General features: G+C 51.1%; 10 protein-coding genes across 10 annotated transcripts; 8 read left to right on the top strand and 2 right to left on the bottom strand.

Annotated features, from left to right (window-relative positions):
* The first annotated feature begins 755 nt into the window (after positions 1-755).
* SEPMUDRAFT_149196 (succinyl-CoA:3-ketoacid-coenzyme A transferase) lies at positions 756-2,622 on the top strand. The gene is made up of 2 exons (XM_016905402.1): positions 756-899; positions 966-2,622. Exons 1-2 carry the CDS (start codon positions 837-839, stop codon positions 2,460-2,462), a joined length of 1,560 nt encoding a protein of 519 aa, XP_016760684.1. The 5' UTR covers positions 756-836; the 3' UTR covers positions 2,463-2,622.
* Positions 2,623-4,700: 2,078 nt separating this feature from the next.
* On the top strand, positions 4,701-5,521 carry SEPMUDRAFT_149195 (uncharacterized protein). Its single transcript, XM_016905401.1, has 3 exons — positions 4,701-5,072; positions 5,132-5,223; positions 5,288-5,521. Exons 1-3 carry the CDS (start codon positions 4,763-4,765, stop codon positions 5,366-5,368), a joined length of 483 nt encoding a protein of 160 aa, XP_016760683.1. The 5' UTR covers positions 4,701-4,762; the 3' UTR covers positions 5,369-5,521.
* Positions 5,522-6,442: 921 nt separating this feature from the next.
* SEPMUDRAFT_117140 (glycoside hydrolase family 31 protein) lies at positions 6,443-8,808 on the top strand (the record flags this gene model as incomplete). Its single annotated transcript, XM_016901310.1, has 2 exons — positions 6,443-8,191; positions 8,311-8,808. 2 exons carry the CDS (start codon positions 6,443-6,445, stop codon positions 8,806-8,808), a joined length of 2,247 nt encoding a protein of 748 aa, XP_016760682.1.
* A 372-nt stretch (positions 8,809-9,180) lies between these two features.
* SEPMUDRAFT_156254 (WD40 repeat-like protein) lies at positions 9,181-11,720 on the bottom strand (the record flags this gene model as incomplete). Its single annotated transcript, XM_016907665.1, has 3 exons — positions 9,181-10,757; positions 10,947-10,982; positions 11,170-11,720. The coding sequence occupies 3 exons, from the start codon at positions 11,718-11,720 to the stop codon at positions 9,197-9,199; spliced, it is 2,148 nt and encodes a 715-aa protein (XP_016760681.1). The 3' UTR covers positions 9,181-9,196.
* An 852-nt stretch (positions 11,721-12,572) lies between these two features.
* SEPMUDRAFT_149194 (prohibitin-1) lies at positions 12,573-13,942 on the top strand. Its single transcript, XM_016905400.1, has 4 exons — positions 12,573-12,760; positions 12,839-12,948; positions 13,008-13,432; positions 13,489-13,942. Exons 1-4 carry the CDS (start codon positions 12,687-12,689, stop codon positions 13,819-13,821), a joined length of 942 nt encoding a protein of 313 aa, XP_016760680.1. The 5' UTR covers positions 12,573-12,686; the 3' UTR covers positions 13,822-13,942.
* A 537-nt stretch (positions 13,943-14,479) lies between these two features.
* SEPMUDRAFT_44349 (subtilisin-like protein) lies at positions 14,480-16,987 on the top strand (the record flags this gene model as incomplete). Its single annotated transcript, XM_016908926.1, has 6 exons — positions 14,480-14,800; positions 14,888-15,320; positions 15,395-16,164; positions 16,270-16,311; positions 16,424-16,780; positions 16,919-16,987. 6 exons carry the CDS (start codon positions 14,480-14,482, stop codon positions 16,985-16,987), a joined length of 1,992 nt encoding a protein of 663 aa, XP_016760679.1.
* A 529-nt stretch (positions 16,988-17,516) lies between these two features.
* On the bottom strand, positions 17,517-18,194 carry SEPMUDRAFT_133276 (uncharacterized protein; the record flags this gene model as incomplete). The annotated part of the gene is made up of 1 exon (XM_016902556.1): positions 17,517-18,194. One exon carries the CDS (start codon positions 18,192-18,194, stop codon positions 17,517-17,519), a length of 678 nt encoding a protein of 225 aa, XP_016760678.1.
* An 823-nt stretch (positions 18,195-19,017) lies between these two features.
* Positions 19,018-21,567, top strand: SEPMUDRAFT_108059 (DPPIV_N-domain-containing protein; the record flags this gene model as incomplete). The annotated part of the gene is made up of 3 exons (XM_016900717.1): positions 19,018-20,112; positions 20,204-20,481; positions 20,535-21,567. 3 exons carry the CDS (start codon positions 19,018-19,020, stop codon positions 21,565-21,567), a joined length of 2,406 nt encoding a protein of 801 aa, XP_016760677.1.
* Positions 21,568-21,904: 337 nt separating this feature from the next.
* SEPMUDRAFT_149191 (lectin family integral membrane protein) lies at positions 21,905-24,178 on the top strand. Its single transcript, XM_016905399.1, has 2 exons — positions 21,905-23,412; positions 23,508-24,178. Exons 1-2 carry the CDS (start codon positions 22,176-22,178, stop codon positions 23,633-23,635), a joined length of 1,365 nt encoding a protein of 454 aa, XP_016760676.1. The 5' UTR covers positions 21,905-22,175; the 3' UTR covers positions 23,636-24,178.
* An 805-nt stretch (positions 24,179-24,983) lies between these two features.
* Positions 24,984-26,635, top strand: SEPMUDRAFT_149190 (arginase). Its single transcript, XM_016905398.1, has 3 exons — positions 24,984-25,221; positions 25,320-25,416; positions 25,498-26,635. Exons 2-3 carry the CDS (start codon positions 25,333-25,335, stop codon positions 26,383-26,385), a joined length of 972 nt encoding a protein of 323 aa, XP_016760675.1. The 5' UTR covers positions 24,984-25,221; positions 25,320-25,332; the 3' UTR covers positions 26,386-26,635.
* The last annotated feature ends 13 nt before the right edge of the window (positions 26,636-26,648 follow it).

Genomic DNA, 26,648 nt, shown 5'->3' with positions numbered 1-26,648 from the left:
CTTGGGGGATAAAAGCTTTGCCGTGAGGTTGGCTACCTTGGGTACATGAATTTTTTTGAAAAGGAGAAGGGAAAAGAAAGGGAATAAATATCTATTTCAACGTCCTTTTTAGGTAAACGTGAGGAGGAATAATCACCTACCTTAAGTGGTAGGAGGAGGTAATAATAGTCCGGAGAAGTGGAGAAAGTAGTGGAGAAAGAGTGCTGTGAGTGAGGATGTTCCGATCACGGAATTCGACCGCCCTATATACCTCGTCTTCTCTCCAGCCTCCCGGTCTACATGTGCATGTACCTTGTTTGTATTTTTCTTCCTGGATACGTACATGTATGCTGTAGCAATGATAGTATGTACATGGGATGGGGTCGTTCTCAAAGTGCGGAAGTACTACCTACGCATATACATCATAAGATCGGGAGGTAGATGAGAGCGGAAGATGTGGGCGCGCCATTGGTTCGAGCAGGGGAGGTGTGGGGTCCTGGGGTCTTGGTCTGGAGTCGGAGCGGAGGCTACGGAGGTAGAAGGCAGAACTAGATCCGACTTCTGGGTCGAGACTCGGATAACAAGCACACACGTACCGTGTCCAATGCCGACCATGTCGACACTACTACCACTACTACTATTACTACCTAGTGACCTGCTTCAACATGTCTTTTCTGACTTCGACTCTCCCTCTCTCTCTCTCTCTCTTCCTCCCTCCCTCCCTCCTCTCCCTCTCTCCCTCTCCTCTGCTTTCATACATACCATCTCCCTACCACGGGGGATTGATCGCTGAAGTTGGGCTACATCTACCTCCTACTACTTCCACGTTTCTGCTCCAAAGCACATAATCCACCACCATGGTATCCTCCATCACCTTGGGCGTGCGAACCGCCATCAACCTCAGCAGGACGACACCTTCAGTATGCCCAGGACACTCACTCCAGTCACAGAGGACCAGGAGGGGCACACTGCTGACAGGATGCTAGTCTCGACTCTTAGCACGTACATTCGCCTCCTCGTCTCGCAACCATGCCATCAACAAAGTCGTCTCCTCGCCCGAAGAGGCTCTCAAGGATATGAAGCCCAACTCGACCCTTCTCTGTGGTGGATTTGGTCTCTGTGGAGTGCCCGATACTCTCATCAACAGTGTGGAGAAGATGCCGCACATCACCGGCTTGACCGCAGTGTCGAACAATGCAGGCGTGCCCGGTAGCGGTCTGGGCAAGCTGCTGGCGAGCAAGCAAGTGAAAAAGATGATTGCATCCTATGTGGGCGAGAACAAGGTGTTTGAGAAAATGTACTTGACTGGCGAGATTGAGCTGGAACTCACACCCCAGGGGACGCTTGCGGAGCGCTGTTCGGCGGGCGGGAGAGGTGTGCCGGCCTTCTACACGCCTGCTGCTGTGGGCACTGTGGTGGCTTCGGGAGAGCTTCCTCTCAAGCACAATGCCGAGGGCGATGTGGTGCAGTTCAGCTCGCCCAAGGATATCAAGGTGTTTGACGGCAAGCCATACGTGTTGGAAGAGGCGATCAAGGGTGACGTGGCGTTCATCAAGGCGTGGAAGGCAGATCGTCTGGGTAATGTCATGTTCCGATTCGCAGCGGCCAACTTCAACGGCGCCATGGCGAGGAATGCGAAAGAGACCATCGTCGAGGCCGAGCACATTGTCGAACCCGGAGAGATCGATCCCGCAGCGGTCCACGTGCCAGGTATCTACGTCAACAAAGTGATCCAATCCACCACATCCAAGGAAATTGAAAAGGTGGTCAACGCAAAGAGCCCCGAGGAGCTCAAAGCCGGTGCTCTGGGGTCAGGAGAAACAGCAAACAAGCGCGAGAGGATTGTGAGAAGAGCTGCAAAAGAGTTCCAGAACGGACAATACGCCAATCTCGGCATTGGCATGCCTATGCTGGCACCATCATTCGTGGACGACAGTATCGAGGTGCAGCTCCAGTCGGAGAATGGCATTCTCGGCCTCGGACCATACCCCCAAAAGGGCACAGAAGACCCCGATCTCATCAACGCCGGAAAAGAGACAGTCACACTCCGACCGGGCGCCGCAGTCTTCGGCAGTGACGAATCCTTCGGCATGATCCGAGCCGGACGCATCAACCTGACCATCCTCGGTGCCATGCAAGTCTCTGCCAAAGGTGATCTCGCCAACTGGATGTTGCCAGGCAAGATCAAGGGCTTCGGAGGAGCCATGGATCTCGTGTCCAACCCCGAAAAGACCAAGGTCGTCGTCACCATGGAACACACGGACAAGAAGGGTCGTCCGAAGATTCTCAACACTTGCACTTTCCCTCTCACGGGACCCAAGTGCGTCAGCCTCATCATTACCGAGTTGGCCGTCTTTGAAGTTGATTTCACACATGGCTTGACTTTGATTGAGCATGCCGAGGGTGTCACGGTAGAGGAGATTCAAAGCAAGACGGAAGCTCCGTTCAAGGTTTCTGAGAGCTTGAAGGTTATGCAGCAATAAAGAAGTCAAAAAGAATGGGGCTTCTTCTTGCATTCTAGCATGGCGTTGGAGGGTCGGGAATGGGAATGGATATGATTGTCAAGGTAGATAAGAAATGTGATTTTTGGGAGCAAAAAGTAGTCAGTTAGTATACAAGTGTATCCAAAGCTGTTCAACACCAGAGCCGAAAGGTCCATCACTCGCTCTGTTCCTGAATGCTTGAGATCTTGACCTATAGACAAGTATATACATACGGTATCGTCATTCAACAATCATCTGCCCTCCGGTCGTAGAAGACTGTCGTTGGGTGCTGATGCTGGTACTGTCGATAATGGTGATGTTAATGGTGATGAAGATTTTCCCGAGTTGTTGAAAGGGTTTGAATGGCATGGCATGGCATACATGTAGTCGAGAAGGAAGAAGAGGTCGTTTTCTACTAAAATGTCTTTCTGTTCCGGTATCGCGCCGCTTTCCGCGGGAAGGGAAAGGGGTGGAATTTGGACACTTCCTCCTCTTTCTTGTGGCGACACTCATCTGAAATGTCACAACGACTCAACAACAACAACAACAACAACAACAACAACAACAACAACAACACCGCCGGGACAAGACGGGGCCTATACGAATGATGAACACGTACGCACGCCGGCCTCTGTCTACCAGACCATGACCAAAGCAAGAAGGCTACTCCTGTTCGAATACGGCGCCAGTTGCTCCCTACATGAGTAGTCACCGGGTTGAGCTTGTTTTGTCTCCTATACTTTGGCTGGTACACGAAGTCTTCTCTCTATCATCTATCCAGCTCTAGACATAGGACGGCACATCCAATTTTCCAGCTGGCGTTCGCTGTTCGGTGAGCTTCTGCGGCCCGCTGAGGATGTCGTCCTGTCTTGCTGTGAGAAAGTCGGAGTAGAACTGCCCTAGAACCCGGGGCGATTTGCGTTGCCGTTCGGCTGTGGCGGCCGTTACAGGTGTCCACTGTGTGTCCAAAGTCTATCTGTATTAGGTGGTTGGTACTCTTCACGCTGACTCGTCTGTAGTATTAACTAGTGCGTCATTCCGGCAACTCACAGCTATGAGTTACAGTTACAGCCTACGAAGGTACACGAAAGTTGAAAGTGAAAGCGAACTGTAACCATGCCAACAAGTTAATCTTGAGCGTCTTGGTGGAATCGCTGCCGGACTGCAAGACCTGTCACGATTCCGGACTCATCCTGGCCATCCTGTACTCTGCAATGAGATTGTTCTCCTCAACGCTCGGGATGCAAACTATGTTCCTGAGTAGTGCTGTAACTGGACCTCATCTTCAAGGTCCTTCGAGGGATGGCCACCACATGATGCAGCCAGTGCCACTGTTGCAACAACACTATGGCTGAAGCTGTCATGTCCTTCTTCTTTTGCGGGTGACGAGCGAGTGCAAGATTCCATCCCCGGCTGGGCTACCTGTCAACCCATATCGATCAAGCTTTTCTCGAAGCTTAAACCGTCGAAATGTGCCGTGAAATTGGCGGCAGAGCCAAGCGCCGGCAACTGTGACCTGAAACAGCTCTCAAGGCTTACACATGTAGGTATCTATAGCACGAAACCAGTAACGTTCAATGACCGGCACATCGGCATGGGAAACACCGGCTGGGTATTGCTATGTTGCGTCAGGTACGCTGCAATGACTTTGACAATGGACACGGTAATCACAGGAGCGATACAATATTCTCCGATGCCAACCTAAATGCAGTGAGAAGTCTGAAACCGCACAATTCGAGCCAAAATTGAAGCTGGCTTGCGATTAGAGAACGATCAGCTTCAGCTCCTGGCGATTGACGCTGAAGTCAATCAAGACAGGCGTATGAGAGGTATCCCAGCCTTCTCCAAGTCCGTCTTGGCGTTCGACGCTCTTCACACCAAACGAGTCAGAAGCCGTTGGAGACAGTTGACAGGCTACAGGGAGAAGCATCTTCGTCCTGGCGATGCTTCCGTCTCAGTCCGCTGGACAATGTCGCACAATACGATCCAACTGGCGTCGAATGGATAACGTTACATTGGCGTTCCAGCGTACGGATCGAGACACCGCCAGCACACCTTCCTGTTGGAAGGTGGTTGGAAATGACTTCTGGAGACAGGACATGACGAAGACACTGCTGTCCAAATGCCTATAAGAGACGGCTCCCTCGACCACTGAAGGAAAATCATCCCATCAGCAACGCACAGCAGCAACAACAACAGCTTCCACAACACCAACAGTCTCTCATTCACAAAGACCAACTTCACTTCACTCGTTTTCATCTACCAACAAAACTACAAAAACACCCACTACCACCGCAAAAATGCAGTTCACCATCGCCACCATTGTCACCTTCGCCGCCGCCCTCGCGGCCGCCGCTCCGGTCTCTGACCCATCCACCAAGCCAGCAGCCCTCCAGGCTCGCGGTGGCTACGGCGGTGAATCTTACGGTGCCGGTGGCTCTTACGGTGCCGGCGGCTCTTTCGGCGGCGAGTCTTCTGGCGGCGCTTCCTTCGGCGGCGGCGAGTCTGCTGGCGGCCAGGGCGGCTTTGGCGGCGGCGAGTCTGGTGGCCACGAGGGCGGCGCTATGTCGTGCCCCAAGGGTCAGACTGAGGGTTGCTTCCAGGGTCCTCGTGAGTTTTCTTCTTCCTCTTCCCATTACCATTGCCATTGCTGACTATTACATCTCTAGCTGGCCCACCATCCGGCGGACACGGTGAGGAGGAGGAGCACGACACTTACTCCAACTGCTCTCAGAACAACCAGCTTGGCGGCTTGATTCCAGTAAGCAGCTTCCCCAGAGTAGTACAACTATCTAGACACACATGCTGATCATACCACCCATCAGGTCTTCCTCTGCGACAACTTGAACGGCAACAAGATCCAGGTCCCAGTCACCGTCCTCGGCAAGTCTACTACTGTCGCCTAGATTTCTTCTTTCGCAACAGCAATGCAACCCAGCAAGCTTCTTTGCACAAGCAGGACGAACACAATAGACACATGGAAACAAACAGAGACAAGATGAGGAGTGGGATGTACTATTACTAGCTATCTGATATTCATAATCCACAATAAAACTGAGCAAGCAAGCAATACTTGCTGGCTTTCAAAAACTTAAATCGTCTCTTTTCGTTTTTTCTTGGTGAACACCACAAGAAAGGTCCGGAGGACTATAATCACTATCAATCAATGCATTGACTGAGCGATTATTTCGTTTCGTTTATCTTTCCTTTTCTAGGTATTTCTTTCTCACCTTACTTACTAACAACTCCCCAGTTAGGCTGACGTGTATCTTGAACGGTTCAGTGTTGTATTAGAGAGGAGGCACATGTAGGTAAGTAGGTAGGTAGGTAGTGCTAAGAGAAAGGCCATTTTCTGTATACTAAGATGATGTTTATGATAGTTTGATGGATAGGTGAGGTCGACAAGAAGAAGGACGCTGGATCCGGGGGGAGCAGACCGATATCGGAGTTTACCTTCATCGCCGCTCCTCCTCCTTTTCCTTCTCCTTCTCCTCCTCCTCCTCCTCCTTTTCCTCCTATATAATAAATCAATACTCAATAAATTCTCCGGTCTGGCGGTTGATGAGGTATTGAAAAAGAATGACAGTAGAAAAGTGTCGGCATCATTCGGTAGAAGAAACTCACGACGACCGAGCGAACTCCTCTTTCCAAATACCCCAATTTCTTCAACCCCAGCTTTCTGAAGCTTGGTTCGCGTGCGGAGATGATCCCATTCAAGCATCTTCGATGTCAGATCCAGATGCTTCGCGCAGCTTGACCAATATAACTTTAGTACCTTGCAGCAGCAACGTTGGAGTCACAATGACCACTTGCTAGGTGCTATAGCCTGAATGCCACTGCGTCCCCTCCAAGAGGAGGCTTGGTTGTGTTGACTTGTCGTGGTGTTTACCTAGGTATATAAAATATAACAATAAAAACAGCCAGCGACAACCACGGGCGAAGGTTTTCCAACATTTGGCCATTTTCTTTTCTTCTTCGATATGACCTTCTCCACCACGAGGTGGCTTTGCGCCTTGCTCTGCACCACCTTGGTGAATGCACAGAGCAGTAGTACGGACTACTTTGCACCCAACTCCACAGGATTTCTGATTCGGCATGGATTCGAAACGGTCCTGGTCCAGCCGTTTGGCTACGATGGTTTCCGCGTGAGGGCATGGCCCTTTAATCCTCCCGATGGCAAGGAGGTCAGCTTCCTGTACGATCCTCCATTGGAAGGTCCCGAAAATGGAGTTTCTCTCGGCATGAAGTACGACCAGAAGGTCAATGGAACGGAAATCGCCATCATCCGTAATGGCAACACACTGGCAAAGACATATAGCCCCAATCGGAACAACCACACGAGGACGAAGCTCGCGTTCTACAGAATCGCAGACGATGGCACGGAAACACTGTTGACGAATGAATTCTCGCCGCTCAAGTCACTCGCTTCGCGGTACTACGAATGGAATGGACCAGGCTCTGACTTCTCCGCTGCATTCTCCTTCAGCACCACGCCAGATGAGCAAATCTTTGGTACTGGTACCCAGCAGGATCATTTGCTGAACAAGAAGGGCAATGTCATTGATCTGATCAACTTCAACACGCATATTCCGACTCCCGTCTTCATGAGCAGCAAAGGTTATGGTTTCATCTGGAATTCCGCTTCACAAGGCGAGATGGAGTTTGGCCAGCTCCGCAATCGATTCACGTCCAAGTCGACGACGCTGGTCGACTATGCCATTGTCTCTGCACCCGTAGGCGACTATGATACCTTGCAGCGCCGACTCTCCGCTCTGACCGGGCGAGCGCCCACTCCCCCTGACTTCTCACTGGGCTATTTACACAGCAAGCTTCGGTACGAGAATCAATCCGAATTCATACAGCTGGCGCAAAACTTCCACGACTACGATATTCCCGTGTCGATGCTGGTGATTGACTACCTCAGCTGGGCCTATCAGGGCGACTTTTCCCTCCAACAGAACCTGTGGCCAAACATTAGCTACATGGCCGAGAAGGTCAAAGAGCTCACGGGAGCCGAGATCATGGCATCGCTCTGGCCCAGTGTCGAAGATGCCAGCGAAAACTACGAAACGATGCAGGTCGAAGGCTTTCTCTCCGCGACCCGATCCGGTCCTGGCATCACCGACAGTTTCAACGGCTCCTACATTCGCAACTACGACGCCACCAACCCCAAAGCGCGCGAATACGTGTGGAGTCTGCTCAAGCGCAACTACTTTGACCAAGGCATCAAAAACTTCTGGATCGACCAAGCCGACGGAGGAAATCTCGGAGAAGCTTACAACAACAACGGCCAGAGTGAATTCGTCCAAGGTCTTCCCTATCCCATCTCCGACGTCCTCTATTACGCCGGTACGCAAACTAGCGTCGGCAAACTCTATCCCTGGGCACATCAACAAGGCATCGAAGATGGCCTTCGCAACGTCACGGGAACGAGCGAGGGCGATGCCTGCCCTTATATTTCTCTCAGTCGTTCCGGCTATATTGGCAGTCAGAGATTCTGCAGCATGATTTGGTCCGGGGATACGACTGCGGTGTGGGAGACTATGGCTGCGCAAATTTCTTCGGGCCTCTCTGCTGCTGCGACGGGTTGGTCGTGGTGGACGCTCGATATTGGGGGGTTTCAGGGTGATCCGACGGTCAAATGGAGTAATAATGTCGATGAAGACGCTTATCGAGAATTATATGTTCGATGGCTTCAATGGGGAACTTTTCTCCCTTTTATGCGAAATGTAAGTACACTTTTCTCTCTCTCTCTCTCTTTCTGTCTCTTCCCCATAAATCCCTACCCTACCCAACTTTTTTTTTCTTTTCTTTTTCTTTCACCTTTGTCTAAAAAAGAAAAAAACAGCACGGAGCCCGCGCCTGCCACCACAAAACCGCCTACACCTGCAACAACGAACCCTGGGTCTACGGCAGCAGCAATCTCCCCATCATAAAATCCTACATTTCCCTCCGCTACCAACTCTCCAACTACATCCGCTCCCTCTTCCAGCAATTCCACCTTTCAGGGCGCATGATCCTCCGACCCTTATACATGGATTTCTCACTCACAGACACCTCCATCGCGGGCCTCATTCAATCGAATTCAAACGCCACAACGCAGCAGTATATGTTTGGTCCGAGATTGTTGATTATACCGGTGACGACGCCGGGAGTGCAGGAGTGGGAGGTGTATTTACCGAAGACTTCTGAGGGAGAGGGAGAGGGGGAGAAGGTTTGGACGTATTGGTGGACGAATGAGACGTTTGCGGGGGGGCAGATGGTGGTTGTTCCGGCGCCGTTGGAGTGGATTCCGGTGTTTTATTTGGGTGAGAGAGAGGAGATTTGGAGTGGGGAGGTGTTTTGACGGCGCGGGAAGGAGAGGAGGGGGGAGGGAGAGGAGAGGCAGGATGAAGAGGAGGAGGAGGAGATGATGGTGAGGATGGGGGGAGGAAAGGGGGTTGGGATGCAGAAAAAGTTGGGAGGATGAGGGGTTTTGGGTTGATTTATCGATCGCTCTATTTTTTTTATTTTTATTTTAGTGTCAGTCATGGAGAGTGCTGCTGTTTCTTCGGTTATTAATTATATATACTACCTTTCTTACACTCGTGGCAATTTTCCGAAATCGTATGTGTATGAGAGGGAGAGAGAGAGAGAGAGAGAGAGAGAGAGAAGGAGAGAGGGAGGGAGGGAAGGAGAGAGGGAGAGAGAGAAAGAACATGAGATGTAAACATCATCAACTTCACTACATATCATCATTGCCACAAACACAACTTCCCACTCGCCGTCCCCGCCGCAATCCAATCCTCCGTAGGATGAAACTGCGCAACAGCAGGCACAGCCGTAATCCCATCTCCTCCCAACTGCGCCAGCTGTTTCCCATCTCCCGTATACACATCCACAAAACGATTCATATTCCCAATCACAAATCGCTGAATCCCATCCTGCGGTTGCAACTGCCACTGGGCTCGCAGAATCGTCACCCACCGACCCGTCTGATTATTGTGCGGAACAATCGTGGTCGGAAGCATTTCATGATCGCCCACCATTTCATATCCAGGTTTCCAATCGCCCGAAGCAGAAAAGTCGTAGATTTTGACCGTGTCGTCGTAGGATGCGGTGGCGACTTGTCCTGCGGAATTGAAGGCTGCGTGGGAGACGGAGAGTTTGCTCACGTGTTCGCCGATGAGATGGGGTAGACGGTTTTCGCCTTTGCCGGAAATCTTTCGCAGGTCCCAGAGTTTGAGCATGCGATCCAAGGATGCTGTGGCCAGGAGATGGGGGTGGGCGGGATGGAGAGAGAATCCTCCGATTTTCTTCTCCGAGAGCTGGAGGAGGTCGACGACTTCGTGGGCGGGTGTTCGAATGTCTTTCATTCCGAAGCGGCCGTCGAGCGTGGTGAAATGGAGCATGTTGGGGTCGGAGTGCGCGATTTGCACACCTGAGAGGGGAAGGTCCTCGCTGCGGTCTGCCGGGGCATAAACCTCAATGGCGGAAGCTTTGCCAAGATCGAGTTTTCGTATTGAGGAGTCGTAGGAAGCGGAATAGATGGCGTTTTGGTCGTGTGGCGAACACTGGAAAGCGCTGATGGTGCGGGTGTGGATTTTGAACGTCGTGATGGCGGGTTCCATCTCATCGTCGACTTCATCGCCGTCTTCGTCGGCATCATCGGCTTCCTGTTTGATCTTTTCGGGCGAAGTCTGCGAGGCATCGAACAGACCCAGACTGCCGAGTTTGTCGCCGGCAAACACGAGAGCCTTGTCCGCGGTGGGATGGAAGCCCAGGGCATAGATTCGTTCGGGAGTGATTTTGATCCTGCTGGGTTCCGCGCCTTCCCATAGCTGTAGACTACTCATCCGTTCGCGCAGAGCCTTCAGTTCCACATCACTCGTGTCCTTGATATCCTGCGCATCGAACGTCCTCTCCCCCGGGTTGGCCGGTCCCACCAACGACAACCAATTTCCGGCTCGGTCCCAATTTTTGCCATTGACAATCGCCTCCCTCAGATCGATATCGTCACTGACACGCTGTCTCTTTGCGATCTGCTGCTGCTGGAACGCTTCGGCCTCGGCTTCTGCTTTTTGATGGGCCACTTCCGAGTCTGCCACTATTCCCCTCAAACGCGACGACGTTCGCCGCGGTCCCTCTTCCTTGATCTCCTTCTTTACCTCCCTCTTCCGCTTGGTGCCGGCGCTCGCGGTGGGCTTTGCTTTGGCTCGCTTGGGGCCGAGGCCTGCTTGCTGTGCGTCGAGCTGCAGTTGCTGGAGGAGAGCTTGGTTCTTGGCTATCTTTTCTTGTCGCGCTTGCTCGTACTCGCTGATTTGCGTCGTAGTAGTTCGTGCCATGTTTGCTGTATATTTATATATACATGTGCGTGAGGTGTGGTGTATACATGTGCCTAGGTAGTAACAAAGGGGAGGAGAAAGTCGATGACGGAGACGCGATCTGACGCGATTCCTTGACGCGTTCCATGTCCGAGATATCCCCGCACTACAGACTACATACCTTCCATTCACAATACCAACATCAACATCAACACGACTACAATTCGAGCATACAGTCAGTCCATTGCGAACACGAGAGTCCTGAAATAGGGTCTTGCTTGACATTATGCACATACATATCATACCTACCTTAGTCTAGAGCCCTATACCAAATCGAATAAGATCATACCCGACACATCATTACTTCGACTACTGGTTCGAATCTCACTCAACAGACTTCTTACTCGTGATACTGGCCATCATCGTAGCCAGTCTCACCATCCTCATACTTGCCCTCCGACCACTTCCCGTCGTAATAGCCTGTACCAGAGCCCTCGTACTTTCCAGCATGCCAACTACCATCATCGTCGCGCTTTAATGGATACTTCTCAGGCGTCCACTTTCCATCATCGTATCCTGTTCCGGATCCCTCATATTTTCCAGAATACCAACTACCATCATCATTGCGCTTGGAGGAAGGATGATATTTTCCATCATCGTAGCCGGTGCCAGGTCCTTCGTACTTTCCAGGGTACCAACTGCCATCATCATTGCGCTTGGAGGAAGGATGATATTTTCCATCATCGTAGCCGGTGCCAGATCCTTCGTACTTTCCAGGGTACCAACTGCCATCATCATTGCGCTTGGAGGAAGGATGATATTTTCCATCATCGTAACCAATGCTGCCGCCCTCGTACTTGCTGGGATACCAGGAACCGTCGTCTGTTGGCTTTGTGGCCGGGAGAGCCAAGGCTGTAGTTGCCAGGAGGGCGAGGTATGGGAGCACGTGATGCATGATGTGTGCTTTTTCGGGTGCTGAGGTATGGTGGCCGGGTTGTTGTATTGACTGATATTCTTGAAAGAGATGCTGGAGTAGTGATGCTGTGTGAATGATGTTGTGGTGAGTCGTCGGCGACTTTCATTCATACCTATATACTGATCTATCGTCGACTGTAGTGCAATATGTTGCAGTCGATAGTTGACGACACTGCGCCCACGATCCTCGAGGAACAGCTGTTGATGCTGTTCCGACCTACTGGCGACAACAACATATCGCGCACAGCATGCGACTCATGAGTGCTCAAGATAGCAATGCTCCAATCCGCAACGACCGAGGACGGCTATTGGACTGACAGTGAGAAGTGGCATTGTGCCAGGAGTTCGTGATCGATGGACAGCCGCATATCTACCCCCCAAAAAAAGGTCGGCTCGGTTTCACTGCCTTTCGTATAGTCACAGGTAGAGCTGTGTCCCGATTTGGCGCGGTGGTTCTACATGTGGGATCAACTTGTGAGGCAAATACAATAAGTGGTATATACCAATTCCGAATGGTTGGTGGAGGCGAAGGGCCTTGAGGATTCAAGCCTGCGCCTCTCCACATGTCAGCCTTATGTGCGAGGCCAGCTAACAATAGCTGTTCGAGAGAAGTCTGTGTGACTAAATCACCTAGAGTAGTACCTAATGATGAAAGTGGAAGCGAAGTGATCGGGAAGGGCCTGTCGTGATTGATCCTCGAGGGATGGGGATGGAGAGAAAAGAGGTGCAGACTGCGGAGTCGACAATCGAAGCTTTCGCGGGTCTAGCCGCTCGGGAGACCATCTCGTCTCGCGCTTGCTTGGAGAGGTCATCGAAACATTCCCTCGTCGGCCACACAGCTGTATAGGTACCTGACCTTACCAACGAACGATCCCATCATCTCGCCCGAACGAATCCCATTCAGGAGGAGGCAGCAGCAGTAGCAGCAGCAACTGCAACAATCACAATGGCGAACGATCCGCGACAGATGTGGGAGGCGCTGCAGAAGAACATGGCCAAGGTGCAGCAGCAAGGCAAAAAGTATGTCAAGAGGCGAACCACCAAAGCATACACCCGATGAGTGTGCCTATAGGGATAAATATGCTGACACCAGCATAGGTTTGGTGGAGGTGGACGCGCGCCACCACCACAGGCAGCTCTGACGGGACTTGGAGGTCTGGTACTGCTGGCAGGTGGCGCCTGGTTCTTCAACAATGCTCTCTTCAACGGTACGCATACCCCAGATCTTGATGATGGAGGACATATGATCTGACGATGAGGGACATAGTCGAGGGAGGTCACCGCGCCATCAAGTACACGCGAATAGGAGGTGTGGGCAAGGAAATTTACGCCGAAGGAACACACATCAAGATTCCCTGGTTCGAAACGCCTGTCGACTACGATGTGCGCGCCAAACCTCGAAACGTCGCATCTCTCACCGGAACCAAGGACTTGCAAATGGTTAACATTACATGTCGTGTCCTCTCGCGACCGCGGATAGATGCACTGCCTCAGATCTACCGAACATTGGGAACAGACTACGATGAACGAGTTCTGCCCAGCATCGTGAACGAGGTCCTCAAGAGCGTCGTGGCACAGTTTAATGCCTCACAGCTCATCACACAGCGTGAGAATGTCAGCAGACTGGTACGGGACAACTTGGTGCGGAGAGCAGCCCGCTTCAACATCATGCTGGATGATGTCTCACTCACAGTAAGCCTTCCCCGTACCGCCCACTCTCCACGTTCCCCCTTAACGGTCTCTTGTAGCATCTCGCCTTCTCCCCCGAGTTCACCGCCGCCGTCGAAGCCAAACAAGTCGCTCAACAGGAAGCGCAGCGTGCTGCTTTCGTGGTCGACAAAGCCCGCCAAGAAAAGCAAGCCACTGTCGTTCGCGCTCAGGGTGAGGCTAGATCTGCTGAGTTGATCGGTGACGCCATCAAGAAGAGCCGATCATATGTCGACCTGAGAGAATTTGAAAATGCACGAAATGTTGCAGCTATCCTAGAGAAGTCACAAAACAAGGTGTATCTGGATGGGAACGGATTGGGTCTCAACATCACGCAGACGAACGCGGAGAAGGACGCCAACTGGAGACGATGAGCCCATTACTGACGTGGAAAGGATATGTACGAAGTGAGGTCGAGGTGTACTCCAAAAGCGCAGCTCCTACAATGGCCGAGAGCCTCACCTATGTATAGTTACAATACTCAACTTTTTCAACCTTAGCCGCCCTTCCAGTCACGGCCAATTTTGGTAAGATGCATTCGGAGAGCTCACGCATCATAGTATACGATTATGCTGTTCTTTGCATGACTGAGACGCGATATCTTGGACTCATGGAATCGCAGGCATGCAACTGCTCTGTTAGGTACTCACCAACGGCTGCAGACCTTAACTTTGATTTCGTTCTGGGCTTTTTAATTATACCAGAGAGGGAAGCATGTGGACCAGGGTATTCAAGTTTAATTTCCGCATTTACTCTTCACAAGGGCCGCCCGTAGATGAAGTCTACATGTACCTGTACATAGGGCTGCCCATAGCCCCGCCGGGCGAGTCGCACGTTTTCCAATACCTAGGGAAGATCACATACGCCACGCTATCGCTCGTGTATGAGAGCTGCATTGCGGCAGACCATATATCTTCAATATCTTGATCCCCTTCGCGAAGCTTGAGATAGACTTGGCTCACCTTACTTGAACCGTCCCTGATCATGCGGACCACAACACGGACCTGGCTCGCAGCCTTACTTGCTGCAGTGATGGCCCTGCCAACTGCACAGACGACAGATTCACATGTCTTGCACGAAAAACGGACGAATACTCCACGAGAGTGGCGTCGAGGCGATCGTGTGAACGAAGATGCTCTTCTTCCCATCCGGATTGGTTTGGTGCAGTCGAACCTGGATGATGCTTATGAACATCTTATGGACGTGAGCCATCCTGCGTCGCCGAACTATGGAAAACACTGGAAGGCTGAGGATGTGCATGCAATGTATTCGCCAAGTGAGGAAGCGGTTGCTGCCGTGAGAGCATGGTTGGAGAGTGAGGGAGTTGGTGATGTTGTGCATTCTGATAATAAGGTGCGTTCGTGTGTCTCCAAACTTCCCACTGCGACGACAGGTCTCGTCGTAAAATGTCCAGACATACAATGATCTGACAACTTCCAGGGCTGGCTGGCGTTCGACATTCCTGCTTCTCAGGCAGAAGCTCTGTTCTCCACAGAGTACTACGAATTCGAACACAAGATGTCAACAGACAAGATCAAGGTTGGATGTGATGGCTACCACGTTCCTGCGGATTTGGCCCACCATATCGACTATATCACACCTGGAGTGGCACTTTCTCCTGCTCTCGTGAAAAGGAGCGTCGATGTCCTTGACAAGCGCGCACATCCTGCAGATAAATGGCTTAGCGGCAGACCAGGACGTCGTCTATCGCACAGAGCCGCGGCGCCACCTGCAATCTCTCACTTGCAAACACGTCAATCTAATATCTCTTCCAATCTTTCGCGCTGTGCGACCAGGATTACTCCCGCTTGTGTGAAGGCTCTGTATGGCATTCCCGACGCGCCAACTGAGGTGGACGACGTCAATGCTCTTGGTAGGTATTGCCCATGCGATGAGATGTCATGATCTATGAAGATGCCGTGACTAACCCCCCTCTGCTTCTGGTAGGTGTCTTCGAAGCTAGCGACGCATACGCTCAAGCCGACTTGGACCTGTTTTTCCAACTGTACGCACCCCATATACCACAAGGAACTCATCCAACGCTCAACTCGATCGATGGAGGCCAAGACCCCTCCAGCCCAGATGCTCCAGTGTACGGGGAATCCGATTTCGACCTGGAAGTTGCTTATTCCTTGATCTACCCACAAAAAATCATTCTCTACCAAGTAGACGACTCCACCTACGTCAATTTGGACTCAAAAGTATACTTCAATTCCTTCCTCGACGCCTTAGATGGATCCTACTGCACATACTCTGCGTATGGCGTGACGGGCAATGACCCCGCGATCGATTCCATGTATCCCAACCCCGCCGAAGGAGGCTACAAAGGCGATTTGATGTGCGGAACGTACAAGCCCACGCGGGTCATTTCTATCAGTTATGGAGTCAGTGAATTCGACGCACCCTTGAATTACACCAAACGGCAGTGTAACGAGCTTTTGAAGCTCGGTCTACAAGGTGTGACGTTCGTCTGGGCTTCGGGAGACGATGGTGTTGCGGCTTTTCATGGCGACGATAGTGCTTCGGGATGTCTGGGGAAAGATGAAAAACTGTTTAATCCTCTCTTTCCGACATGTCCGTATGTGACCAGTGTGGGCGGTACGCAGCTGTGGGCTGGACAGACGTTGTCGGATCCGGAATCTGCTTTGGCAGGTCCTTTGGAACACGGAGGCACGGCTTACAGTGGGGGTGGATTCGCAAATTATTTTCCAGTCCCGGTGAGTTTTTGTGTCGGTGGCATCTTCTCTTCTCCTTGTTTGCTTGCTTGCTGTTTCCTCTCCCCTTCATTTCGTCCTTGCTGACTTTTTTCCTCTGCACTATAGGATTACCAACAGTCAGCTGTTTCGACATACTTCCAAAACCACGTGAGTCATCCATCGCCTGCCACTATCACATAGACGCCCTCCTGCCCCTTTCTCCCCCTCAATCCCAAGTCCACCATCCACTAACCTTCATCTCCCATACCCTCCTCACCAGGACCCCGATCTCCCCTACTACACCGCCCGCAACGACTCCGTTGGGATCACCAACATGGGCGAAAACCACGGCCTCTACAACCGTGCCGGACGCGGTACCCCCGACGTCTCAGCCACCGCCGGTCCATTCCAATTGATTTACAATAAGCAACATGTCGCCTTGTATGGGACTTCGTTTTCGGCGCCAGTTTGGGCCGGTATCATCACGATGATTAATCAGGAACGGACGAATGTTGGAAAGGGGCCTGTGGGGTTTATTAATCCGGTGTTGTATGCGAATCCTGGGGTGTTGAATGATGTGGTGAATGGGTCGAATCCTGGGTGTGGGAGTGAGGGTTTTAAGGCTGCGGAGGGTTGGGTGAGTTTTCTTTTCTTTTCTTTTGTCTTCCCCCCCCCCCCCCTTTTTTTTGCCGAAGGGGGAATGTGATATCAGGAGGAAGTTCCAAAATGTGTGAACGGGAGAGGCTTTTTTGGTGCTAATTGATTGATTTCTTAGGATCCTGTTACTGGACTGGGAACGCCGAATTATCCCAAGTTGTTGGAGTTGTTTATGGGTCTGCCTTGAGAAGAAGGGGAGGAGGAAGGGGAGGAATAGAAAGTTAGACTGTAGAGCGTCCCGACGAGATTTCAACAGCCGTTGGAGTTTCCTAGTCTGCATCGCAGCTACGATCTTCTAGAAAGTCGTCAACCTCTGCCGAATCGAGACCTTATACATTTTTCTTCTCAGCGAACAACTTTGAATACATGCCGCTATTGATGATAATGCTCATAGAAATTGCATATCTAGAAATTTGCTTGAGTAGTAACTTGTATTCTCCTTGGAGCTTTTTTCTAAGTTTTTTTGAAGAAGCACTGTCTATATATGCGTATACTTTGCTTTCCTGCGCTTAGATTGTTACAGTCTTTCTGATAGAAGCCATGTTGTGAGATATCTCTATTGGAGGTGGTAAATATCGTTACTATGACAGTTACCCATGTCTACTGAGAGATGCAGACTGAATACCCGTCGTGCTTGCACAAAAAAAAAGATTAAAAATTAGAATTAGAATTAAAATAAATAAAAGAGGCGACGAATGATCGCGAACAGTCATTTTCTAACAGGTCACAATATCCTCCCACAGAGGCAAATGCGTAACCTCACTCTTCCCAAACTTCTCCAACCGACTCTTCCCACACCCGTCACACTCTCCCTCATGCACCGTCTCACAATAACTCGCACTATACTCCTTCACCACCTCCAACAACACCGCCCCATCCCTTGTCGCCTCCCTCTCTACCCCTTCCTTCAATCGACACAGACATCTCGGTTTCCCATTCCGCTCAAACTTCAACACCCCTTCCCCTACCACGCGCATTTCATATGTGGCATCCTCGGAAATCCCCCCGTCGTCACTCCACGCATAACATCTTCCATCGATACCCAAGCTTAATTTCGCCAAGCATCTGGTGTTGGTGGGCCCGAGCAAGGTGCGCCAGCGGCTGAGCCGGAGATGGAAATCGTATAATTTGATGTCGTTGGGGATGGCGTGGTAGCCGATTTTCCCCAGGAACCATGTGTTTTCGGAATAGTAGATGCCGAGTGCTTCGGAGCGGACTTGTTTGTTGACGAATGCTAGGGCGGGTTGTTGCAGACGAGAGCTGATGTTGGTTTGGCAGAAGGGGGCTACGCTGAGGGGGACTGGGGAGAGGACGAGGGATCGCCAGATTTGGTTGCGGATTTCGCCGGGGAGGGAGAGGATGGGTGAGGATGGAGAAGTCTGTGATGAGGACATTATTGGTGATGGGTTATTTTTGAAGGTGGTGGTGTTGGTGATGGAACTATGTAGGTAGATGCCTCCTACATGTACCGGAGTCTATATGTCGGTGTTGTGTCCGAAGGTACAACCTGAATCCGATTCTCTTCAAGTGAACCAACAACTACTTGGTGAGTACTATATAGTACCTACCTAGTCAGCTCATTATTGCTGCTCATCTGAGTGGTGGTGTGAGAACAGAGTGAGATATGGAGCAGTAGGAGGTAAATCATGGTAATATCACACGGGACACCCATGACCTTCGGGCCAAGCCTTATTCCCATTATTGAGGTATGGTATCTCTGCTTACCTGGTACATGCATTATGCTAAATCTTGTCTCAACCCTCGGCCCCCTCTTGTTGTTACTACTACTGTACTACTTACCTACCTACTTTGGTACTGTACCTAGATCTAGAAAAAAGACCTCGTCGCCGCCCGCCGTCCTCCTCACCACTTTGGCCGAAGCCTTCTTGACTCTGCTGAGAGCGGGAGTCTGCTCCGAGTCTTCTTGGCTTTGCCGCCTCCCAAGCCTTCTCCGTCGCTCAATCGAGAAGGTGGCATCGTCTATAGCGAGCCAAGAGCAGCACGAAGGAGTATGCAGATATGAACACCGCGAGCTGGTTGGTTACACCGAGCATGAGCGTGAACGAGCATGATCGTCCGTTGCACCAGCTTCATTGAGCTAGACCTCCATGAATAAGGTATCTCCACCTCAGCTCTGTTCTTATATGATGGTATCTTAGGTATGGCGACTGGTGCATCATCCATCGTGCTCCCACTTCACCACAGCAGCAGCGCACAATGGCGCTAAGAAGGCTGCGAACCCGTCCGACCTGGTGCGCCGCGTTCCTACTAGCACTGTCATCCTGCGGTGTACATGCCATCGATCCTCCTCGCCAACCACGACAACCGCTGGGCAATGGCACCAGACGTTTGACCTACAACGAAACCACCCCGACCGCCCAAAATCGTGCCACCTCGCAGACGGTGAGCTGGATCTCTTCCGAACAGGATGGCACCTTCATCACCACCGCCAATGGCTCCTTGGTGCTCGAAAACATCGTGACGGGCGACTCGAGCGTGTTTGTGGCAGCCGACAAGGTGCCCGCTGATTATCATGAATACTGGATCAGTCCAGACCAAGAGCGAGTCCTGTGGGCGGTGAACTACACCAAGCAATACCGATATACTTACTTCGCCGACTACCTCATTCAAGATGTCGCGACGGGAGAGACGACACCACTGGTGCCAGATCAGCTGGGAGACATCCAATATGCCGAGTTCGCACCCACAGGAGATGCCATTGCCTTTGTGCGTGATAACGATCTGTACATCCACCACAATGATAGCCAAATTACCCGCATTACGGACAATGGAGGGCCAGACATGTTCAATGCCGTGCCGGACTGGGTCTATGAAGAAGAGATCTTTGGCATCACCAAGACCTTGTGGTTTTCGCCTGATAGCATGTACATTGCGTTCTTGAGCTTCAACGAGACTGGAGTAGGCACCTTTAGAATCCCGTACTACATGGATGACCAGGATATCGCCCCGCCGTACCCTCGCGAGCTGGAGCTGAGGTACCCCAAAGTCGGTACAACCAATCCTACCGTGCAATTCAACCTCTTGGATATGACGACCAAGCAATACTCGAACATCCCCGTCACGGCATTTCCACCTGATGATACGGTCATTGGCGAAGTGGCTTGGGTCACAGAAGACCACTCTGCAGTCATCTACAGGGCCTTCAATCGTGTACAAGATCAAGACAAACACGTTTTGGTCGATCCTGTTGCAAAGACTTCGGAGGTTGTGCGGGAGAGAGATGGCACAGATGGCTGGCTGGACAACACCGGAGCCATCACCTACGTTGGCCCTATCGAGTTCAATACAAACGTAAGTCATAGCAACTGATGGCCACAACTATTGCTCGGCCTTGGCCGATCATCAAAGACACTTGCTAACCTTCCATGCGTAACTATATTAGGGAACTGCAACGTACAGCAACACGAGCGCTCCCGCGTACTACGTCGACGAGTCGGACGAGAGTGGTTGGATGCATATCTACTTGCATCCAGTCACCGGCGGAGAGTCTATTCCTCTGACTTCGGGTGAATGGGAGGTTGTGTCCATACTCAAGGTCGACACCTCTCGAAACCTGATCTACTATACATCAACGGAACATCACAGCACAGAACGCCATATTTACTCTGTAAACTATGCCACTGGCGAGAAGAAAGCCATTGTGGACGATACTGTTGACGCGTGAGTAGCTTGCCTGTGGAAACATTTCTGAATCTTGCTGATCGTGCATGTAGCTACTGGTCGGCCTCCTTCTCCAGCGCGGGGGACTACTATATTCTCTCCTACCAAGGTCCAGACGTACCGTATCAAGAAGTCTACTCGGTCAATTCGACCGAAGCTCTGTCGGTTCTGGTGTCAAACGAAGCGTTGGTCCAGAACATCTCGGCACTTCATCTCCCCAACATCACGTACTTCGAGCTCGAGCACCCAGAAGGCTTCAGGTTGAATGTCATGCAACGCCTGCCGCCGAATTTCGACCCTTCCAAGAGATATCCCGTACTGTTCACGCCCTACGGAGGACCTGGAGCTCAAGAAGTCTCGAAACGGTTCCAAACTCTCGCTTGGAGAGCTTACATCTCCTCGGACCCCGAACTGGAGTATATCACATACACAGTCGATAACCGAGGCACTGGATACCAAGGTCGCGCTTTCCGAAGTGCAGTCACCAGACATCTCGGTCGTCTAGAACCCCAAGACCAAATCTGGGCTGCGCAACAACTCATCGCTCAAAACAGCTTCATTGACACCGAACGAGTGGGAATGTGGGGCTGGTCCTTTGGTGGGTACCTCACCGCCAAAGTCCTCGAAGCGGACTCGGACGTGTTCTCATTCGGACTCATCACCGCGCCGGTCAGTGATTGGCGTTTTTACGATAGCATGTACACGGAACGGTATATGAAGACTTATGAGCAGAACCCCGAGGGATACAACGAGACTGCCGTGAGGAACGCCGACGGCTTTAAGCATGCGAGGGGCGGATTCGGCATTATGCATGGAACGGGAGATGATAATGTGCATTATCAGAATGCGGCTGCTTTGATCGATTTGTTGGTCAGGGAAGGTGTGAGTCCCGAGAAGATGGAAATGGTGGCTTTTACCGATTCGGATCATGGAATCACGTTTCATGGGGCTAGTGCGTGGATTTACAAGTATTTGACGAAGAGACTGTGGGAGGAGAAGGAGAGAAAGGTTGGGCTGGTGGACCAGACACACCAGTGGTTGAGAAAGAGGGCGGCCGTTGTCGAGGGAGGAGGTGTAGTAAGGTAGATATGCAGCAGTAGTTGTGTGTACTGTGTAGAGTGAAGGTCAGCGGGCAATGGTATTACAGGACCCCCAAGGGAGCAGTTCAACAGATGACTAGCATGAATCGTACCTGGTCTCTTTGCCGTGACATGTTTCTATTCTGATCGAAAGGAGAAGAAGAAGAAAAAGAAGAAAAAGAAGACAAGCCAATCATATGTGGTATGTACCTTGGCGGTGGTGGCAGAAGTACCTAAAGTTTCGGGTGGTGCCATCCATGATCGAGCATCATCAGGGTTTCGGATCTGCAGGGGATATGGCCACGGTAGACGACTTACACCGTGTAGGCCAACATACAGCAGTACTTAAGTCCTGTAGTAAGAGTACACAGGTAACCATTGATTCATGGATGCCTCTTTAGCAGCACAACACTCTGGAGCAATCAATCACCACCACACCTTCTCCTTCTCCTCCTCGACTGTTGATGCGCTCCGAGAGGTCAAGCTGATCGTTTCACTGGTCGTCGTGGGCTGGATCGCAACCACAGCTCTGAGAGGCTTCGGGAATAGGAACAGTGTGAGGGAATAGGGAGGAGGACGATCCTGAGGGGATACATCGACATATGAGTAGGGAGAATGATGGCGCTGCTACGGATACCACAGTCGCTCGCATGGCTGGCGCTGGCGCTGGTGAGAGTCGCCTCCGCTGAGACGCTGCCCATCGACTCCCTCTCCTTCGGCCACCACGGCGAGCTCACACCACACCACGCCATACCAGGATGGCGCCAGAATGGTTACAACCATGCGGTGCAGGTCATGCGGAATGGAATCATCCTCACACCCCCCGTACCGGGCAACGCAAAGGGAGCATTATGGTCAGAAGCGCCCGTGGGAGAGGTCACAGACTGGACAGCACAGCTCGAGTTTCGAGCATCCGGACAAGAGATGGGCAGTGGAAACCTACAATTCTGGTATACGCAGAATCCCGACACCGTCGGAGTGAATAGCGTCTACAATGTGGAAAAGTTCGATGGCTTGGTCATTGTGATCGATCAGTACGGCGGCTCAGGAGGCAAGATCAGAGGCTTCCTGAACGATGGTTCTGTAAACTTTCTCACTTCCGCCTTTCTTGAATCGCTAGCCTTTGGACACTGTGATTACAGTTATCGTAATCTGGGAAGACCTAGTAAACTCAAGATTACCAATCAGGGGGGCCTTACCGTAACCATTGATGATAAGACATGCTTCTCTTCGAACCAGATTGCGTTGCCAGCTGGCAACAATTATCACTTTGGTCTGACTGCCACCACCGGCGAGAATCCAGATTCCTTCGAGGTACAAGCATTCGCTGTGACTGCTGGAGGTGATCTTGCTACTGGAACCAAGGCAACGACTTCGCATCCCAAACAAGGCGAAGAGGCAGCATATCAAAAAATGTCCAAGATGGACACCATGCCTGGAGCACCCGAGATGCTCCCCGACCGCGACGCCGACTCGATCAAATCCCAAGCCGACCAATTCGCCGACCTGCACAATCGTCTGCAAGGCCTGTCACATCACATGGGCACGCTCTACTACGAAATCAAGACCATTTCTGACAAATTGGACACGACGCGTACAGAAGTGGTGCAAAAGGTGGGAACCATTAGTGGTGGTAGTGGAGGCGGCAGCAGGGACACTGGCATCCCACCGGAGACAGTGGGCAAAATCAATGCTCTGCACGATCGTGTCTCGAGCATCGAATCGGTCGTCAATATCATCCGGAACGACCTCGAGGGCAAAGATTACAAGCAGAGTATGGATGAACTTCACACGGCCATGTCGTTTTTGCATCACAACTTCCACACGGGCATGGATGGGAAATTGGAGAGTGGTAAGTTCATACAAACCTACAGCTTCGGCTGAAACTTGGGGTCGAGTTTGTAAACAAAAACAAAAAGCTAACTCTTGTGTGTGTGTGAAATCCAGCGATCCGAACACATGGACCCAGTACAACGCAAATGATCTTCACCATCATCGGTTTCCAGATGTTGATGGTGTTGGGTTATGCGTGGTACAAGAGACAGAGACACAGTCAGCCTAAAAAATACTTGTAGATGTTTTTTTGTGGGGAACATCTTTTCGCTGATGATTGATTTTGTGTACAGCGTATTATCGTCGTTGACAAAAAGAAGAAGAAGAAGAAGAGGTGTTTTTCGGGTTTGCATTGGACGTGTGCATGGCTGGGTCGGGTCGGGTCTCTGTGAGGGGGCGAATTGGGATGGATCTGTTGGACAGCTGTTTGCTGCGGGGGGTGTGTGTCTGAGAGAGTGTGTTTGAGAGAGAGAGGGAGAGAGATGAGAAGGGAAGAGAAGGGAAGAGAAGGGAAGAGAAGAAGAAAACAAGCGTTGAGTGGCCCACCATGAGGATGGGAAAGGACAACAAGAACAACAAGAACAACAGCTTTCCCGAAGAAAGAGAGAGAGAGTGTGTGTGTGAGTGAGTGAGTGAGAGATGTAGATGAAATGTACTTTATAAAGTGAACAAAACAACTGTTAGTAATTCGAGCTGCGTTGATGCTGGGGAGAGTTGGACGATGCAGGCTGGCTGGCAGGCAACTAAGAGGTATGTATCTGTATGTATAAAAAGGGAACATCTGGTCTGGATGGATATCGTGTTTGTTCGTTTTTTGTTGTTGTGTGCGCGTGTGAGAATACCTACCTACCTCCTGGGCAAGGTACCTTACTACCTGAGTATAAGGTATACAGCTTAGAGAGTAGAGCAGAGAGCGGGCTTTAGACTCAACTCGGGTTAGGTATACAACGTCTACGTACATGTAGGTCCCTTATCGTAGGTCCATGTAGGCAAGGTCATGATATCTATAATCTATAATCTTACTTCTTCATCTTTCCTCTCCTGCTTCTCACCTTCCCTCCTCCATCATTCCCATCCATCCCTCGCTCCCCACACCACATACCACCTACCTAACCCGTCGTATCTACTCCCTACTTATTCGTCGTCAATCAAAAATAAATTTACACAACGAGCAAGGGGAACTTTTTATGCCGTCGTTCTCCGAGTCCCCGCGGGAGTGGGGGTTGGGACAGCCCCCCCCGTTGTCGGCTCCAACTGTACTTAAGGTACAAAATCTTCCACCAGCCGCCTAGTGGAGCTGGAGCTATTGTTGCTATTTGTCCTCTAAGCACAGGATCAGGCGAAACGCGAGGAAATATTGCATTTTCTCTTACCTATTGCCTTTTGCAAGGCAGGTGACCTTACTGGAAGGCCGCTTTTGTTGAGGAGGGAAACCTGTGGAAAGAAAAATGAGTAATGGCATACGATTGATGAAGGGCGAGTGTGATAGGGTTTTCTCTCTGTCTCTCTCTCTCTTTATAAATATGATGGGTTTCGCTGTTTCTTTTTTCTTTTTTCTTTTTTTCCTTTTTGTCTTTTTTTGGTTTTGCTGATTTATTGATGCTTTTTTTTTCTTTGAAGATTCCGTTTGATATATCACTATTGATTGGATCTGATAGCCGGAAGTGTCGTCGTCGTCTCGAGAGGGGATCCTTTTTTTGTTGAGAGGTGACAAAGAATTTACGAAACTTACCTAGGTACCTGGCCTACATACCTACCTGAGGATAGTCACGTCGATCACGTCGACTTGGGATCAGATACCGGCAGGACAGCAGCAGGATTTCAATATGTATGTGGTGTCAAGTGTCTGTGGAATGTACTCTCACATCTGCAAGATGACGTTCAAGATTGCTGACCACGTACATGTATTCATTAATCTGATGACAGAACAATCACCACCATGGACGCTCCTACCATCACGCCCAAGTTCCTCTCCAAGGGCAACGAGCTGGGTCTGGTCGCAGTGGGCTTTAGTGGAGGCCAGGTACATCAATCACCCTCCTTCCTGCACAACAAGTAAACATAGCAAGCTCACCAGCATCATGTGCTTTCTTCTTCTGTATAGTGCAAACCAGGCACAGATGCCGCTCCCATGGCCCTCATCGAGTCCGGCCTCATCAACGACCTCCGCGACGAACTGAAATACGACGTCAAATATGATGACACCGTCCACGCCTACACCGAGCTTCTCCCCGCCGACGACCCGGACCACCGCAACATGAAAAACCCACGAGCCGTCTCCGCCGTCACGCAGAAACTCTCCTCCCAAGTCTACGAACACGCTCGCGAGGGACGTTTCGTGCTGACCCTCGGAGGCGATCACTCGATTGCCATTGGAACCGTCTCGGGCACGGCCAAGGCGATTCGCGAGAGATTGGGACGAGACATGGCTGTGATTTGGGTCGACGCACACGCAGATATCAATACACCCGAGACATCGGATTCGGGGAACATTCATGGCATGCCCGTCGCTTTCCTCACGGGATTGGCGACGGACGAGGCGGACAAGCCGTTTGGATGGATTGCAGACGATCAGAAAATCTCAACTGCGAAACTTGTCTACATTGGACTGAGAGATGTGGATCGTGGGGAGAAGAAGATCCTGCGGGATCACAATATCAAAGCGTTCAGTATGCATGATATCGATCGACATGGGATTGGAAAGGTGATGGATATGGCGCTGGGGTGGATTGGAAGGGATACGCCGATTCATTTGAGTTTTGATGTCGATGCGCTGGATCCCATGTGGGCGCCTTCAACGGGCACGCCGGTACGAGGCGGGTTGACGTTGCGGGAGGGAGATTTCATTGCGGAGAGTGTGCATGAGACGGGGAATCTGGTGGCGCTGGATTTGGTCGAGGTAAATCCTTCGCTGGAGAAGGAGGGAGTGAGTGAGACTGTGCGAGCTGGAGTGAGTATTGTGAGGTGTGCCTTGGGAGATACTCTTCTGTGAGGATACCAACACTCTCTCCCCTCTCTTCTGGGGGAGGAGGAGTGAAGACATAGACCATAGAAGAGATATGACTCTCCAGTACACCTCTGTACCCTTCTTCACATGCACAATTGCACATGCACGCTTAGCCTAATGGGGAAGATGCCACTCCAACGACGACAACAACATGGCACTGACACCGAGACATGGAGGATGAGGACTGCTGCGGTCGAGCTTTTGAATTTCTGCTCAATGTATACCAAATCTTCTGGCAAAATCACAGT

This window comes from Sphaerulina musiva, assembly GCF_000320565.1.
Source record: "Sphaerulina musiva SO2202 unplaced genomic scaffold SEPMUscaffold_5, whole genome shotgun sequence".
Taxonomy (NCBI): Eukaryota; Fungi; Ascomycota; class Dothideomycetes; order Mycosphaerellales; family Mycosphaerellaceae; genus Sphaerulina; species Sphaerulina musiva.
The sequence above is the reverse complement of the archived record's forward strand: the minus strand, read 5'-3'. Positions and strand labels throughout refer to the sequence as shown.

Bases quoted from the DNA above. Each gene is read 5' to 3' on its own strand.
- SEPMUDRAFT_149196 (XM_016905402.1), top strand. From the start codon at position 837: ATGGTATCCTCCATCACCTTGGGCGTGCGAACCGCCATCAACCTCAGC. The intron at 900-965 runs GTATGCCCAGGA...ACAGGATGCTAG, and splicing joins TCAGCAGGACGACACCTTCA to TCTCGACTCTTAGCACGTAC.
- SEPMUDRAFT_149195 (XM_016905401.1), top strand. From the start codon at position 4,763: ATGCAGTTCACCATCGCCACCATTGTCACCTTCGCCGCCGCCCTCGCG. The intron at 5,073-5,131 runs GTGAGTTTTCTT...TTACATCTCTAG, and splicing joins GGGTTGCTTCCAGGGTCCTC to CTGGCCCACCATCCGGCGGA. The intron at 5,224-5,287 runs GTAAGCAGCTTC...ACCACCCATCAG, and splicing joins AGCTTGGCGGCTTGATTCCA to GTCTTCCTCTGCGACAACTT.
- SEPMUDRAFT_149194 (XM_016905400.1), top strand. From the start codon at position 12,687: ATGGCGAACGATCCGCGACAGATGTGGGAGGCGCTGCAGAAGAACATG. The intron at 12,761-12,838 runs GTATGTCAAGAG...ACACCAGCATAG, and splicing joins GTGCAGCAGCAAGGCAAAAA to GTTTGGTGGAGGTGGACGCG. The intron at 13,433-13,488 runs GTAAGCCTTCCC...GGTCTCTTGTAG, and splicing joins TGGATGATGTCTCACTCACA to CATCTCGCCTTCTCCCCCGA.
- SEPMUDRAFT_149191 (XM_016905399.1), top strand. From the start codon at position 22,176: ATGATGGCGCTGCTACGGATACCACAGTCGCTCGCATGGCTGGCGCTG. The intron at 23,413-23,507 runs GTAAGTTCATAC...TGTGAAATCCAG, and splicing joins GGATGGGAAATTGGAGAGTG to CGATCCGAACACATGGACCC.
- SEPMUDRAFT_149190 (XM_016905398.1), top strand. From the start codon at position 25,333: ATGGACGCTCCTACCATCACGCCCAAGTTCCTCTCCAAGGGCAACGAG. The intron at 25,417-25,497 runs GTACATCAATCA...TCTTCTGTATAG, and splicing joins TGGGCTTTAGTGGAGGCCAG to TGCAAACCAGGCACAGATGC.